The sequence below is a fragment of the Corvus kubaryi genome, unplaced genomic scaffold (genome assembly GCF_017639235.1).
Source record: "Corvus kubaryi isolate FWS band 111438036 unplaced genomic scaffold, C.kubaryi_AGA036_p1.0 133, whole genome shotgun sequence".
Lineage (NCBI taxonomy): Eukaryota > Metazoa > Chordata > Aves > Passeriformes > Corvidae > Corvus > Corvus kubaryi.
In genome coordinates this window covers 4,984,557-4,999,187 of record NW_024580667.1, presented here as the reverse complement: position 1 = coordinate 4,999,187, position 14,631 = coordinate 4,984,557, and the positions used below count along the sequence as shown (strand labels likewise).

At 43.6% G+C, this 14,631-nt stretch overlaps 1 protein-coding gene across 1 annotated transcript in view; it reads left to right on the top strand.

Annotated features, from left to right (window-relative positions):
* The window catches only part of TSPAN7 (tetraspanin 7), an 84,395-nt gene that overhangs the window by 63,893 nt on the left and 5,871 nt on the right, over nt 1-14,631 (top strand). Inside the window, exons 2-6 of the mRNA XM_042035141.1 lie at nt 2,260-2,448; nt 4,608-4,682; nt 6,176-6,271; nt 8,045-8,200; nt 12,358-12,441. Coding sequence (XP_041891075.1) covers nt 2,260-2,448; nt 4,608-4,682; nt 6,176-6,271; nt 8,045-8,200; nt 12,358-12,441 — 600 coding nt within the window. The remainder of the gene's footprint in view (nt 1-2,259; nt 2,449-4,607; nt 4,683-6,175; nt 6,272-8,044; nt 8,201-12,357; nt 12,442-14,631) is intronic.

The window sequence follows — 14,631 nt, the reverse complement described above, 5'->3', positions numbered from 1 at the left end:
GCCTTGAAACCTGGTATTTTGGGTAGTTTTTCTCTTTTGCTTTCCCCTAAGGACACCGAAGGACAGGATCCCACATTTCCTTACATTTGGGTAGGATGTCTCTATTGGTTGCTTTTTAGAAGGAAACTTCTTCCTTTTTTTGTTGTTTTGTTTTTGTTTTTTCCTTTGCAAATGCTTGTTTTTCTGTACCACTCCAGATGTATCATTTGGGGCATCCTGGGCTATGCAGCTGCCAGTTCATTTCTTCTGTGTCTGCTGAGGATTTGGAGTGGGGTTGTGATACTCACCTCACAGTCTGTAGCTGTCACAGCATTTCCAGGAAAAATCTTAAAATTCTTGCAGGGCCATATGAAGACCACGTTCAGCTGTAGAGGTCCACTGGTGGAATGTGACTGCTGCTCTCATGCTCCATGTGTGCTGGCTCTTGCAGGTGTTTGTAAATAAAGTTGCTCTGGATGCTGAAGGCTCAGAGGGGCTCTAAAAGTCAAAGAGCTGGTTGTCACTCTGCTCTGACTGCCAGGATATCTGAAATACTTTGTACATCTCCTGTATGATCATTGTTTGAATTGGAACTTTGCAGGGAGTAGGGAAGACTGGGGTGGGATGGTGCATTGGAGGAGGTGCTCTGAGTTTCCTTTTAGACCTTTCAGGTGTAAGTGGACCCCCATCTCCTTGCTTTTGCAACTGTTGAGCCTGACCTACAGGTCACAGAATTAGGCCGGTGGAGAGATTTCAGGTCAAAGGAAGGAGAGAGAGGTAGACTAAAGAGAAGATGTGTGTACTGATGGTGTCAGGAGCAGTGTCTATTCCTGCTGCCTTGTTCTCAGGCCAGCACTGTCCTGGTCTTCTGTCTGGCCATGTCCCTTCTGCTTTTAAAGAAAAATCTAAAAACCAAACCAGAGACCAGTGCATTCATTGTTCCCTAGCCTGTGTGATGGGAGATAGTGATAAAATGTGTGTCTTGGAAATAAGGAAATGAGGCTTGCCTTGGGGTGGAGGTAGGCATTAGTCATAACACTGCTTGTGCTCTGCTAAATAAAGGTCATGAAAAGGTTTGTAGGGAAGTCTTATGGTTTTTCCTCCTCACAAGCAAATTCCAGCCAGCACTGCTGCAACCCGAGGTGCATCTTCAGTGTGTCTTTGGGGAAACATCCCATCCCCTCCGCACTGTGCCAAGCTTGCTAGGGGCTTAGACCTCCCAGCAAACTCAGGGATTTCCTTAAATCCCTGTAAATCAGAGCTCTATTAAGAAGCAGAAGGGGTATAAACCACCAAGAGGCTTTCCTCCTTTTTTCCAAAGCCTGTGTGTGCCATAAATTGAATAGCACACCCCCCCCCCACCCCGAGACGTGGCGAAACCAAACTCTTAAAATGCATAGTAAAGGGTTAGTAATTGTTTCAAACAGCCAACTAAAAATGCTTTTTATTGCAAGGCTTGAGCTCTCTTTCATATGTGAAGCTGCTTGTTCATTTTGGCAGTGAAGGCTGCTTTTATGCCTCCCTGGGGACAGTGGTAAAACTTTCAGCAGCTCAGGCACAGAAACCAGCCCTTTGTGGAACTGGAGGTGAGAAACCAAAAGTTGTTCTGCAGATTTCCCAGTCTCCTGCAGCTTGCTTTCAGATTTTGCTGATTAATCCACTTTTGTTTGGGAGAAGGAGAGGTGAAGATGGTGCTGTGCAGCGAGGGGACCAGACTTGGCGAGGGCATTTGATGTCTATGAGTTGGGAGGCTCCTCAGTGATTTTTTCTGACATTCAGCTGTTGGGTGCAAGAGCAAGGAATCAGCACTTATCACACAGTTGCACTGAAAGATGGACAAGAGCTGGATTTATTCTTATTGCCACTGTGAGCAGGAGAACAGAAGTCTCTGCTAATTCTGCCCCAAAGTGGCAGCAGAAATGCCAACACCAGCCGAGGCTGATCAAGGGGAGCAGGGGACACTCAGACAGAGGGACGTGTGGAGCTGGCCGTGTGTCTCAGCGGGCTGCAGGAGCAGAGAGCTGTTCCTGCAGGTGATACACTGCATCCTCCCTTGGCAGTGATTTGTCTTAGATGTTTGTCCTTCAATGGCAGCCTTAATGTACCACCCCCAGGTGCTGGAATTTAATTTTGTCTGTCCATCCCTCTGGAGTTGGTAGAAGTCCTAAGGCTTCCTTCTGCCAGCAGCACAGCCCCAACGAATCCCTTCAGGATCCCTGCGTGCTGCCTTTGGATGCCTTCCCCGGTGGCTCCTGACACGTCTCTCCCCTTGCTTTGCAGATCACCGGCGTTATCCTGCTCGCAGTCGGCGTCTGGGGCAAGCTCACCCTCGGCACCTACATCTCCCTCATTGCTGAGAACTCCACCAATGCCCCCTACGTGCTCATCGGGACGGGCACCACCATCATCGTCTTCGGCCTCTTCGGCTGCTTTGCCACTTGTCGTGGCAGCCCATGGATGCTGAAGCTGGTGAGCAAACACAAGTGCCTTAGAAGGTTTTGTCAGTGAACTGGGATTCCCACCCCCCCACCTGAGAGATGCTGATGCAGCTTTTTAGGCACACAAGCTAGATTTTATTAATCTGTATGTTCAACATGTGGGCCTTTTGGACAAAGGGGGGAAAAAACCCCTTTGACAAATCCAGGTTTTGATTGACTATGACTGAATTTTGCTACCACATGGCACACAGGCCCAAGTGTTTGGAGCAGGGTGGAATGCTGCTGAATTGCTCTGTGAGTCGCCCTACAATCATTCTGCTTTTCTGTGGGCCAGATCATAAGTATATTTACAATCTTAAAGATGCCCAAAGCATCATAAATGTGAAACTCTCACAAACTGTATTTTAAGAGGTCAGTTCAATACCCTGATGTGAAATTACAGAAAGAATAGTTGGTACCTCATAAAAGCACACCAGCCTTTCTTTTTCTCCTAACATTCACTAGGATAGAACAATTCAACCCAAGAAGCAGAGCGCTGGGTAGTATGTTTGGCCTTATCTCAAAAGCATCAGGGGCTCAAGGTGCACTGAGCAGAGGTAAAGCTGTCATCCCCCAGTCCACTTTAACCTCTCTCTATATGAGTTTCTCTGTTCTGAGTTTTCCAGCCTACCTTAAAATTCAAAATAACCACAGGTTTAAAAAACTTACATGATAAACTGTATTTCCAGGCATATTTAGGAGCAAAATCCTGCATGCGGAATAATTTGAAGGGTGGAAATAGCACTTGTGAAGCACTGAAGTAGTGAGAAAGGGCTTGACAGTACAACGCATCTCCTGCTACAGTATTTTGGGACTGATTTTCTAAGGAGATGGGATGATTTTTCTCCAGTTTAAACTGCATTTTAAAAAAGAAAAGACATCTTAAAGAGAGTTAATTTCCTCAAATGGTGGCAGGGAGGAGAAGGGCAGAGACAGCAGCTGCAGTTCCATCAGCTGGTGGCCAGCTGGCAAGTACCTCACTGCTGTCCCTTGCTGGTGATGTGCTGCTGGGGCATGTGTAGAGGCTTGCTGGAGTCACTGCAGTCCAGATGGGAAAGGGATAAAGGTGAACAATGATATAAATCCATAGGAAATCAGGCTCTGCTGGTTGCTCCGTAAGTCATGTAACTTTCTTAAAGCTATGTCACTAACATAGCTTGTGCTGTTCCAAGCAGGTGGGTTTATTTTTATTGTACATGTAAGAAATATTTCTAAACTTCTTTTCTCTCCTGAACAGACAGTGATATGACAGCTGCATTAATTGGACATTTTTTTTTCTAGTTCTGCCTTCACTGTTGTCCTCCTTTCCCCAATAACCTTTCACTGAAGCTACATTTCCCTTTCTCCACTAAATCCTGCTAGGTGTGAATTTAATTTAAAAGGTTTCCTTTCTTGATTAACTGTTTCTTAGCAGGTGGAGTAAAAAGGTAATTTTTCCTCCAGAAGATTAAGCCCCAACTTCAAATTTTACCATTCCACTTTGCATTTTTTCTTTACCTTCTTTATTTCTGCTTAAATATATTTTTAATAGTTGGTGAGTGCCTACACTGAAAGCACTGTTTTCAAGGTTTATTTAGCTCCTGATCCAAATGCTGCACCTAAAGCCAAACTTGGGCCTTGGCTCAGCAAGGTATTTGGAGCATATGTCTAGTGTTACTGTGAGAATATTTCCAGTGAAGGCAATGTTTCAGTTCATTCATTGGAGAAACTTCAGGAATCAGGCAGCAAATCCCAACCTGGCAGTGAGATAGATAAACACAAACCAAAACACCCAGGGGAGCCTATTCAGCTTAGCAGAGCACCATACAAACAGGAAAGGTCTGTTTGTATTCCTTTTTGCAAGATCAAAACCTGAGTGACTTGGATTCATCTCTGGCATGTGAGTGTGTTTTAATTTATATAAGAATGCTAAGAAACATGGGAACAGAAATGTCAGAAAAGCCTGTAATTAAGCAATATGTATCAGTTGTGAGTTGTATAAACACATGTGTTACATTCAGATCATAACCTGTGTATCTCCTCCAAAAGACCTTTGGTTTCTTAACATCTTTGAAGTGTGCCTAGAGGGGAAAGCTACATTTTATGTGATAATATCTGTGCTGAGACAAAAGCCTATCATGCTCTGACTTCTCTTGCCTCCTGCCTTTTCAGTATGCCATGTTCTTGTCCCTGGTGTTCCTGGCTGAGCTAGTGGCTGGCATTTCAGGGTTTGTCTTTCGCCACGAGGTAGGTGGAAATGTGCTGAGTTTGCATCTGGCAGTGCCTCCCTGGGCAGGAGCTGCTGAGAAGTTCCCTGGAGCGTGGAGAATGTGCGGGGCGCTGAGCTCGGCAGCTCCAGCACATCTCCAGGGATGTGGCTGATGTGCAACAATAGCTTGTACAGCTCTTAAAAACTGATGCCATTCCAAATGAAGGGATGTAGCCAAAGCTCTTGCCTTCAGCTGCCTGATGATTTACTCTGGAGTTATCAGGTTTTGTGTGTCCACCATGTAAGATCTTCTTTATTCTTTTACATATGCTGAGGGCTGCAAAATAGATTAAACGCTTTTCTTAAACACAGCTTTTTCAGCCAGGCAAGTGCTGGTTTATATAAGGCAGAGACCACTTCTGCAACAGACCAGACTTGCTGTTTTGTAAATCTTTTTCTTTTTTGGGGGGGACGGGGGAGAAGAGGGGGCTGGGGAGGGAGTGGGATGGGATTTCATTTCTATCTTGAGAATAAGGAGAGATTAGAAGTAGAGTGAGTTAGGAAACTGGGACAGGAAGAAGCTTTAAAAAAGCATGATTGTCTAGATCTGTAGTAGCACTTCTGCTTTATCCACTGTAATCAGGTCTATCTCTGGCCTTAAGTCCATGGACCTACATGCCACTGGTGCTGAACCAGAACAACCCCAGAGACCCTGCTTGTCTCGTCTCTTTGTATTAACTGGTTTTCAAGTCTCCTCTTTTGACATGTTTCCATTGCTGTGGAGTTTTCTGGTGTTCACCCTTGCAAGTGGTGTACTGTTTTTAATGTGGTCCTGAGGTGCCTGTCCACCTGCTGAGGATTCCCATTTCATCCCACCTAACCTGCAGCCCCAATGTCAGACTGCTCCCTGTCAGGAGAAGCAGTCTCTTGTGAAGGCCACAGCCACACGGGTTGCCCACATCATCTGCTTCCCAGCCCCTTTCCCACCCAGTCCAAGTGCCATTCCCAATGATGTGCCTGACGTTTTCCAGCTGAAAGACCTCTTTTTCCTTACCCAAATCCCTTTGGTGCTGGGGATGCCTGGTCAGGGGATTCATGTCTTCCTGTAGTGCCACTGGCTTGTGTCCCCAGGGTGTTTGCACAAGCTTTGGCTTGCACCTGGCATCCATGAGTAGGGAGAAGCATACAGTCTCCTTCAGACTTAGTGCTGGAACAAAGTGTTTGGGGGAAAAAGCATAAAATGATATCTTTCTGATAGGTTAAGTAATTTTATGGGATTTTTTTGAAGTGGCTAGTTTGCTGGGGTTATCTCAGTTATCTGGTAGACCCCACTGGAGAAATGGCATGAATGACTCCTGACAGTTAAAAGGGAGTTCTACCAGCTCTAACAATACCCTTAAAAACAACTCAGAAGGGCTAGTTTGCATGTCTTGTTAGGAAATTTGGTTAGCATTTGCTTCCTGCAAAAAGTGCTTCAGATGCTGTGCTTCTTGTTGTTCACCTAGGCTGGTTTTTTTCCTCACTCTCACAGATCAAGGACACTTTCCTTAGGACATACACTGAAGCAATCCAGAATTACAACAAAAATGATGAGCGGAGCCATGCAGTGGATAACGTACAGGAAAGTGTAAGTCTCAAACTGGATACCAAAAATTAGTCAACAGAGAAAGCACACATTCAGATTTGATCCCAGAACACAAAGTTTGGATGGCTCAATCTGAAAGCTGTATTTTGCAAGTAAAATTAGAAGCTGGCAAAACTGGTCTAAAGGAAAAGTATTTCAGATTAAATGCTTGCCCAAGATGCCTAAGTTTTAGTGAAAAAGCTGTCTGATAAAGGCAGGGCCTGTCCCACTGGCTCATTGTTGGTCCCAGATCTTGAATAAGGTTTAGGGGGCAGTTCTATTCCTAAAGAACACACCTTGTTCCTAAGCAAATTTGCCAATAAGATTATGAAATATTTTAAATTTGAGTTGGATGAGACAGGGCTTCATAATCTTGTATCCTGTATCACTGATAAAAACTGCAGCAGTTCTCTTCACAAGTACAGTGGGAGGCTGGCAAGGGAGACCTAGTGAGTTAAGAGTAAAACTGGATGTATTATCCCCAGAGGAAAATGGAGTGGAAAAATGTGCTGCTGAGGTTGGCAGTGAAAGCTGTTCTGAAGGGATGGAGTAGGAGCTTGGTGGAAGAGCCTTTCTGACCCTCGGGGGGTGGTAACAGGGCAGTGGGGGGTTGCTTTGCCTTCCAGCAGGGCACAGGGCAGCAGCAAATGCCACAGCATGGCCAAACCAGCTGGGGATGCCATCCACGAGAGACCAAGTCCACCAACTACTGCACAGAGCGATAAAATTCATATTTAAATTCCCACTGGAAGCTGTACCATAGCAAGAAGCTATTCCTTCAGCTTGCAATGCATTCTGTGAGCCAATTTGCTTTCCATATGATTGTAACTCGATGAATGGCTGAAATGTCAGTGTAATTGTATTGATGACTTCTAGACCTTTAGAAACTACAGCTGTTATGTTGGACCCTACAGCATGGTTGAAACTGTACTTTTAACCAGGTTTCTCCCGGCCAGCAGATTACTGCAGCACTCTACACTGAGTACATTCTGCTGTCAGATTGTCTGTTTGCATATGTTAACCTGTATTTTAAATTTCTGCTTTCTTGCAGTTGACCAATCTAAATAGATCTGAGTCGTTTTTCAGTGTTTCTGTTGTAGCAAAATGTTCATTTCATTCATAGCTCTGTTTTTACAGGAACTGCATTTATAAGCCCTTTCCATGCAGAAAATTCAGCACATGCTCCATATTTTTGAGTCTCTGTCTTCTAGCTTAGAATCTAAATCAGAACATCCTTCCCAGTTTAGGGTTTTCTAGCTGAATTCCTAGATACACCCTGTGAACATACGGTCTCTTTCTATTCACAGCTCAGTGAACTGTCCTAGAAATTATTTTGGCAAGTTAGAGAGGCTTCACCTTATTGATTTGTACTAGTTTGGATCTGTATGTGTTACACGTAATTCTGTGTAATGCTTTGAGGTCTTGAATTTAGAGTCATCTTTAATCAAATAAATAAGTAAAGAAAACAAAAAATCCAACAGACCCTCAACTAAAAAAGATGGGTTTGTGGCTGAACCTTTGTCAAATGTTACAAATAATAGTTCTGATCATAAAATACCCTCTTTTTAGCAGGTCATCTGCTCCCATATTCTGTAAATTACATCCCTGATACTTTCATAATTAATGGGGCAGGCGTGGTATCTGCTTTTCCAAACTTGAGATGCCCTGTCTTTATTTTGATTATAAGCTTATAAAGTGGCCCATGATGATTCTGTACTAGTTTTAATTCTGTTTTGTTTGTTTGTGTGTTTTAAACCTGCTTCTTATCCCTCCTAGCTGAGCTGCTGTGGCATTCAGAGCTACACCAACTGGAGCACCAGCCCTTACTTCTTCAAGCACGGCATCCCTACAAGCTGTTGCATGAACTCCAGTGACTGTAACACTCAGGATCTGCGCAACATGACCGTGGCTGCCACTAAAGTAAACCAGAAGGTACCAGTAACATTGTGCCAGAGGCAGTTGTGACACCATCCAGCATCCCAGCCAGTGGGGTGTATGGCTGCTTGCAGTTGCATTTCATTTCAAATGGTTGATTGATAATGTGCAAATAAGGCTGGAGTGGTGGTAAGGATGGGCTTGGTCCTGCACTTGCTTCATACTCTTTAAGCTGGCCTTTCTCAAAACCCAGTCTGAGTTGCAGCAGTTCTGAGAAAACACAGGTGATTGACAGCAAATGTTGTGGTTGTTTGGGTACATTTATTGTGAGTTAAAATCTTTGAATATGTTGGGCTGCAAGCACAGCACGGCCAAAGTGACCCTTTCCCTGGGGTCACCTGAAGGAGCAGGTTGGGAAGACAGAGATACGGTTGAGAAGGAAAGTTGGGAGAAAAGGAAGAAAATGAACAACTGGAGACTAAAAAGACAGAAAACACTAAGAAAGGGAAGAATAAAGAGAAAATAATGCAGCATCTGTGCATTAGACACTGTGCTGAATAAGTGCAACTCAGGTTATTGTTTCAAGTGCTAGTGCATCATCAATTCTTTCTTTCTCACTTGAGATTTGTAAGAGAGGGAACAGTTTATTGGTACAAGGAATGATACTGTGGTCAAATCACCATTCTAAGTTACAGCATAGCTTAGTCAGATTTAAGGATTATTTTCTTTTCTGTTTTTATTTTCAGAGATCTATTTAAAAATAAATAGAAGTCCTGAGTAAGCAGGAAAATGATGGAAATGCCTCTGTCTCTTCTGTTCCTGTCTTTTTCACCTCAGTCACCTGTGGCTCAGAAGGTTGGACTGGTGGCTGAGCACAGCCTGAAACATCTTTGAAAACCAGTCAAGTAGACAACATTTTCTGGCATGTATTGTAAAAGGGATACTAGAGGATTATTTTCCACTAAGCCTTTCTTTTTTTTGCAATGTTTTAATGAGAGCCACTTGTTGCAGACATGTGGAATGTTGGTGGTGTCCACTGGTTGAGTAACTCACACTCACCACCAGCAGAGTAACCTTGCATGAGTACAGAGGATGAGCCACTCTGTTCATCTGCTCATTGTGAATTTGTACTAACTTGATGTTTTTGTAGAAGTGGAAGGAAGGGGAGAGGCAGGGCAGGGCGGATCTAGGGCATGTGCAGTACAGCCAGCACCCAGTGCAGCAGGCTGCCTCCTGGGCAGCCCACCCTGAGCCCCTGCTTCTGCCCCTCTTCCCAGCAGGAAAGACTGCTGGTGTGACTGCTGTTCCAGCAGCAGGTCCCACCTTTGCAGTTCGGGACAGTCACGCACTCTGAACCTTTCCTGGCTGCATAACCATTTAGGTACTATTTGCATTCCCAGCACCAATCTGGTGTTTCCCCCAAGTGCCAGGCTTGCTCTGTGTGCACAGAGAAATCCCTGTCCACTTTTGAGCTCCTCACGACACAGGATGCCTGCTGAATGGTAGGAAGCGACCGAGGGATGGGTGTGTGCTAGTCCAGGGCTAGTAACACACTTCCAGCCGTTCTTGCTCCTTGCTTTCCTGTCAAATGCACAAATCACCTGACAGAAAAGGACTGCTGATTCCTCAGGAAACAGTTGAAGTAATTACTTGATTTAATTGCCTAGAGGAAATTTGGATGTTTGGAAGTTCATATGGTTTTGTCTCATTTTCTGACAGCCATTGGTAACCAGAAGTTGCAGATTTCTGTTCAGCAGTTGTGAGATCTTGGAGTTGTCCCAGACATTTGAGCAAAGTGAGATGCTTCTGAAAGGCACATGGGAATAAAAAGCAAGCAGGAGGAAATGTTGTTTGGCCCTATCCATTCACTTCAGACAGGTAGCAAACATCCTTGCCTCTGACCCACGCCCCTTGCTCATCTTGGAAACAGGCCCTTTGCTCTCTGTGTGTCGGAGAAAAACGAAAATATATATTGCCTGTGTTGTGGAAGACCCTTCTCTCCATGCCTGTGGACAAGTATATTTGGATTACATCTTTTGGTGGATCTTTCAAAACTATCAGTAAGACGAGTTCTCTATGAGCTAATCAAATTACTAGCAGTTCCTGAGGACTAATAATGAATTAACCAAAGAGGATTTAACTAATTATATAATTACAGGACTAAAAGACAGCATTCCTGGATTTTCTTTGCCAATTCTGACCCTAACTTGCTTAGTGACCTTGGGTTAATTATTTAGGCTCTCTGTTTCTTCATCTCAGATGGCACTAATACCTAACTTTAAGAGCTGTCATTAGGATTAGCTAATTAATGTTCATCTAGTGCTTTTAATCACAGTTCTTTACCAAGAAACCTCAAGAACTATTTCTCTCTAAAATCTTAAGAAAGGAACAGATGCATGGAGTCAAGAAAGATCAGATCCTTGGAAACTGTCCCTTCTGTGCTCTGGTTCTCTGGATCAGCACCCAGAGGTGCTCACACAGTGCTTCACACACTTCTGTCCTGTAATGCAGCTCGTGCTGTCCATGCACAGTTAGGATTGAGCAATTAAGCCATATGTAAACAATGTACTTCAGTAAACAGATTATTGGGCTTGGGAAAACAGTCTTCAAGTGAGGAGAGTGATCAAAACTCTCCCACTGCATGTTCTGTTGACAAGATCTTGATCTCCCTCCAATTACCACCGTGCTTCGGTGTTGCATCTCTTGAAGGCTCTTCAGCAGAATAGATTTCAGAAGATCAGGGAGAGCATTAAACCATGTCAGACAGAATGAAAATACTGCTTGAGAAATCCAATCTCATTGCATAACACGTAAGACGCGCAAACTATAGTTGCTTGATGGGTTAAATAAGCAAGCTTGAAGCAGACTTACTGTACACTGTGGTAAAACATAGTTAAGGTCAATATGTACACTTAAACATTTCTGAAATGAATCACAGCTGTGCTGGTCCTCAGCTACTAGTAAGTTCAGCACTTCATTACCCTCAGGATTAAATGTCTTCTGATGTTATAAAAGAAGTAAAAGAAATGGTACAATTTATTTCATGAATTGCCTGTCTCTAATAAAGGACACTGTTTGTCCTTCTTGCTGCTATTTTTTACAAGCAGCTGATGCTCTGAGGTCATGAAGAGTTCCTACAGTGCTTGCAGAATGAGGGGTGTGTGGATGTAGGTGAAATGTGGAGACCCTTCTCTCTTATGGGACAGGAGTCCAAACTGGGAAAGGCAACTCACTGTTATTTCTGAGTTCCAGCTTCTGATAAAGTGAATAAAGTTATAATGTATAAAATTCCTCAGGACTGGACTTAAGCCAGAGTGTTGGTCATTTGAGGAAGGTGGCAAAAGGGGCTGAGCAGTGACTTTGGATTGTGGGGACAGATGGGTTAATAATGAAAGAAAAAATAGATGCCATCTTTTTTTCTTTCTTCACATATCAAGTCACTTGTTTAGATTAATTTAGGCACCACAAACTAGGAAAGATAATTTCAAATGCATTTTTGAGGGGTCAAATAGATGAGAGGAGAAACTTGGCAAACATTATTGTACTGAGGGGGAAGCTCTCAAAAAGTCTATCCAAGAGAAGGGCAGATATTGTAGATGAAGCCTCTGGCCCGAGTCTGGGCTGTGAATTGAGGCCTGAGGAAGCAAGTCAGCAGAGAGGAAACTCAGTTTGGGGAGCAGGACAGGGAATTTTATGTCCAAGGGCAAATGAACCAAGAAAATTCATACAAAACCCTTGATAACTTTGTTACATGGTTTAAAGTTACATGCTGCCTGGTGTCCTTTGATGGGTAAAGGCAAGCAGAATGCCTCAAGGGACACTTTATTAAATATCTGGAGTATTAGGAAATCACCATCATTTATTCATTTTTGACATCTGTATTGTATTATAGCATTGGTGTATTGTTACTAGTTTGGTTTCAGGTCAAAACTATATTGTTTTTTAACTGACTTTATTTAAAAAGACACATAACAATGAATGCAACATCACATTTAGCTTTTAAAAGTAATGAAATGCATTTGTTTCTAAAAGGAACTATTTTTGCCACCACTCCACATCATTCACACAGAATTGCTATTTAAAAAAAAAAAGGTGACATTGTTGGAAATTACAGCAGAAATATTGTCTAGCCAGAGTTCATTCTAAATGAGAAATTTCTATGTATTCATTCATAGCAGGGAAGGTCAGTACAAGGAATGATGTTTGTTTTCTAGGGCTGCTATGACTTGGTGACCAGTTTTATGGAGACAAATATGGGAATCATAGCTGGAGTGGCTTTTGGGATTGCATTCTCACAGGTAAGTGCATAAACACTCCCCTTCCCCCCTTCTCTTTTCCCCTCTTTTTCTTTACCTGAACTTCAAGGAAGGAAGAATTATGGAAAGGGACTGAACTCAGCATGCTCATTAGTCCTGAGGTCATGTGTTCATTGATTTTCTTTTTTCAACTTAAATGAAGTTTCTCCTTGGGAATATCAGTTACGGTTGAGCTAATGACTAGCTCAAGGAAAACAACTTGTCCCTCCACTGGGTCAAACAGAGGTTAACCCAATAAAACATTGGCTTAAATGGAGCATAAACAGCTAAGAAGACAAATAGCTTATCCATTGTTTGGGTAGGCTTCTATCTTCTAAGTACTCTTATTTGTTCTTAGAGGACTCAAGAATTGAAACAACTGCACCTTCAGGCCTCCCCATCCTGGAGCTGGAGCCTGGAAGGGACACTTTGTGACCAATTTTATTTATTTTCCCTTTAATTCTGAACACTGAGAAATGTTAAGTCTACCAAAATCAGATTATTAAACCAACTCCTTCTCTGCACCAAAAGGAGTGTGGCACAAGAGCAACAAGAGGAGAGCTAAGAAGGAGTTTTCTGCCCCATGATATTCAAGCTGCCTTTATGTAGACAGGAACAGGGGAAAGAATAGGCCTGGTCAGATTGCTCTGATCAAGAAGGGGCAGGAAAACACCTCCATCTTTCAGCAAGATGCTCCTTTATACCAGTCACTTCATGTGTGACAGCAAGGACTCTACTGGAAACATGCACAAATGAGAGGGAAATACGGACAATTCAAAACTGTCCCCAAGCTGTGTGGAAAATGGCCGGCCCCCCACATCCTCTCCATCAACATATGCACAACCTGCAGGAGCCCTAAAATTGTCTGGGCTCAGACTGGCAGACTGCCCTGCCTTGGGCATATCTGGAAGCCTGATGCCTTGTAGCCAAGGTGTTGGATGTGAGGAGCCTGTGGTTTGGGCTGCCAACCAGTTTCATGTGGGTGGAAATGTTGGTTCATCACAACACCAGCTGCCCAGAGCACGTGCCTGCATGTTGGGTTTTTGGGATCCAGAAAAGGTAAACAATTGGGAATTGTTCTTGCATGAACGAGGGGAGGTCAGGTTTTTTTGTTAATAGGCTATTTTAGCTCGTGTTGAACGATTACAGCATTGATACTCTTCTCCAGCCTTGATAATGGCTTGATTACTGCTATAGGACTCCAAGCTGGGTTTCAGTTTGGGTTCTAGATATCCAGAAGGCTGTAAAGCATCTTTTAAAATGCCTTGTGTAAAGCTATCCAAGAGAAAAATGAGATGAATAGAATTGTAAAATATGCTGCTGGGGGAAAAAGTCAGGACCAACACTGCCTGAAAGCCTTTAATGGGTGTTTCATGGCAGGCTGCAGGCAGCACAGGCTGCAAGGCACTTTGTCCCTGTGACTGAGGGAAAAATGAGATGTGTTTTGATGTGGTGTTGGCATCTCACCCAGCTGGTGGCACCATGAGCCCTGCTGCCAGGTGGGGATGTCACTCCCCAGCACAGGCACTGGGGTCTGGCACTGTGAGGACATACCCAGCTGCCTGGGGTTTTAGCAAACACGTCAAAAGGAGAAGAGAAAGGCTGCAGAGGAGAAAAATGCAGCTCTCCCAGGCTGTGAAGAATAGGTGGCCAGTTGTAATTTACTGCTTAATCTGTTTTTCTGGGCCCAATTAGGGGCAGTGTTTACAAATTGATTTCAGGTTAGCGTGGCTGGCAGTAATGCCAGGCAGGGCTCCAGCTGTAGGCGAGTTTTCGCTGTTCCTATTGAGAGGTTTAATCTAAATAAAAGACAAATTAAATCATGTTGCTCTTCTACAGTAAAGCATGCTCAAGGGCCTTTCCTTCACATGATTTGTTAGGTGTTGAGTAGCACGGGGAATGTGCTGATGCCCAGAAATAGGGAAGGTTGATGTAATGGCACTGCAAATCTTACAGGCCTGGCACAGACCTCCCCATCAAAGTCAAGAGTTTTTATAAAAAACACTGTTTTGCTGACCTTGTTTGCTCTCCTTCTCGGGTTTGAAATAATATCAATAAAATAAATTTTGATTGGTTTTGGACTTGGACTTGAATGCCAATGGTGACTTCCAGCTGGAATAATTTCAGTTTAGCAGGTGCTCTTCAGAGCAGAGAAATGGTTGCTGTGTTGTGCCCAACAGAGAATAAAATTAT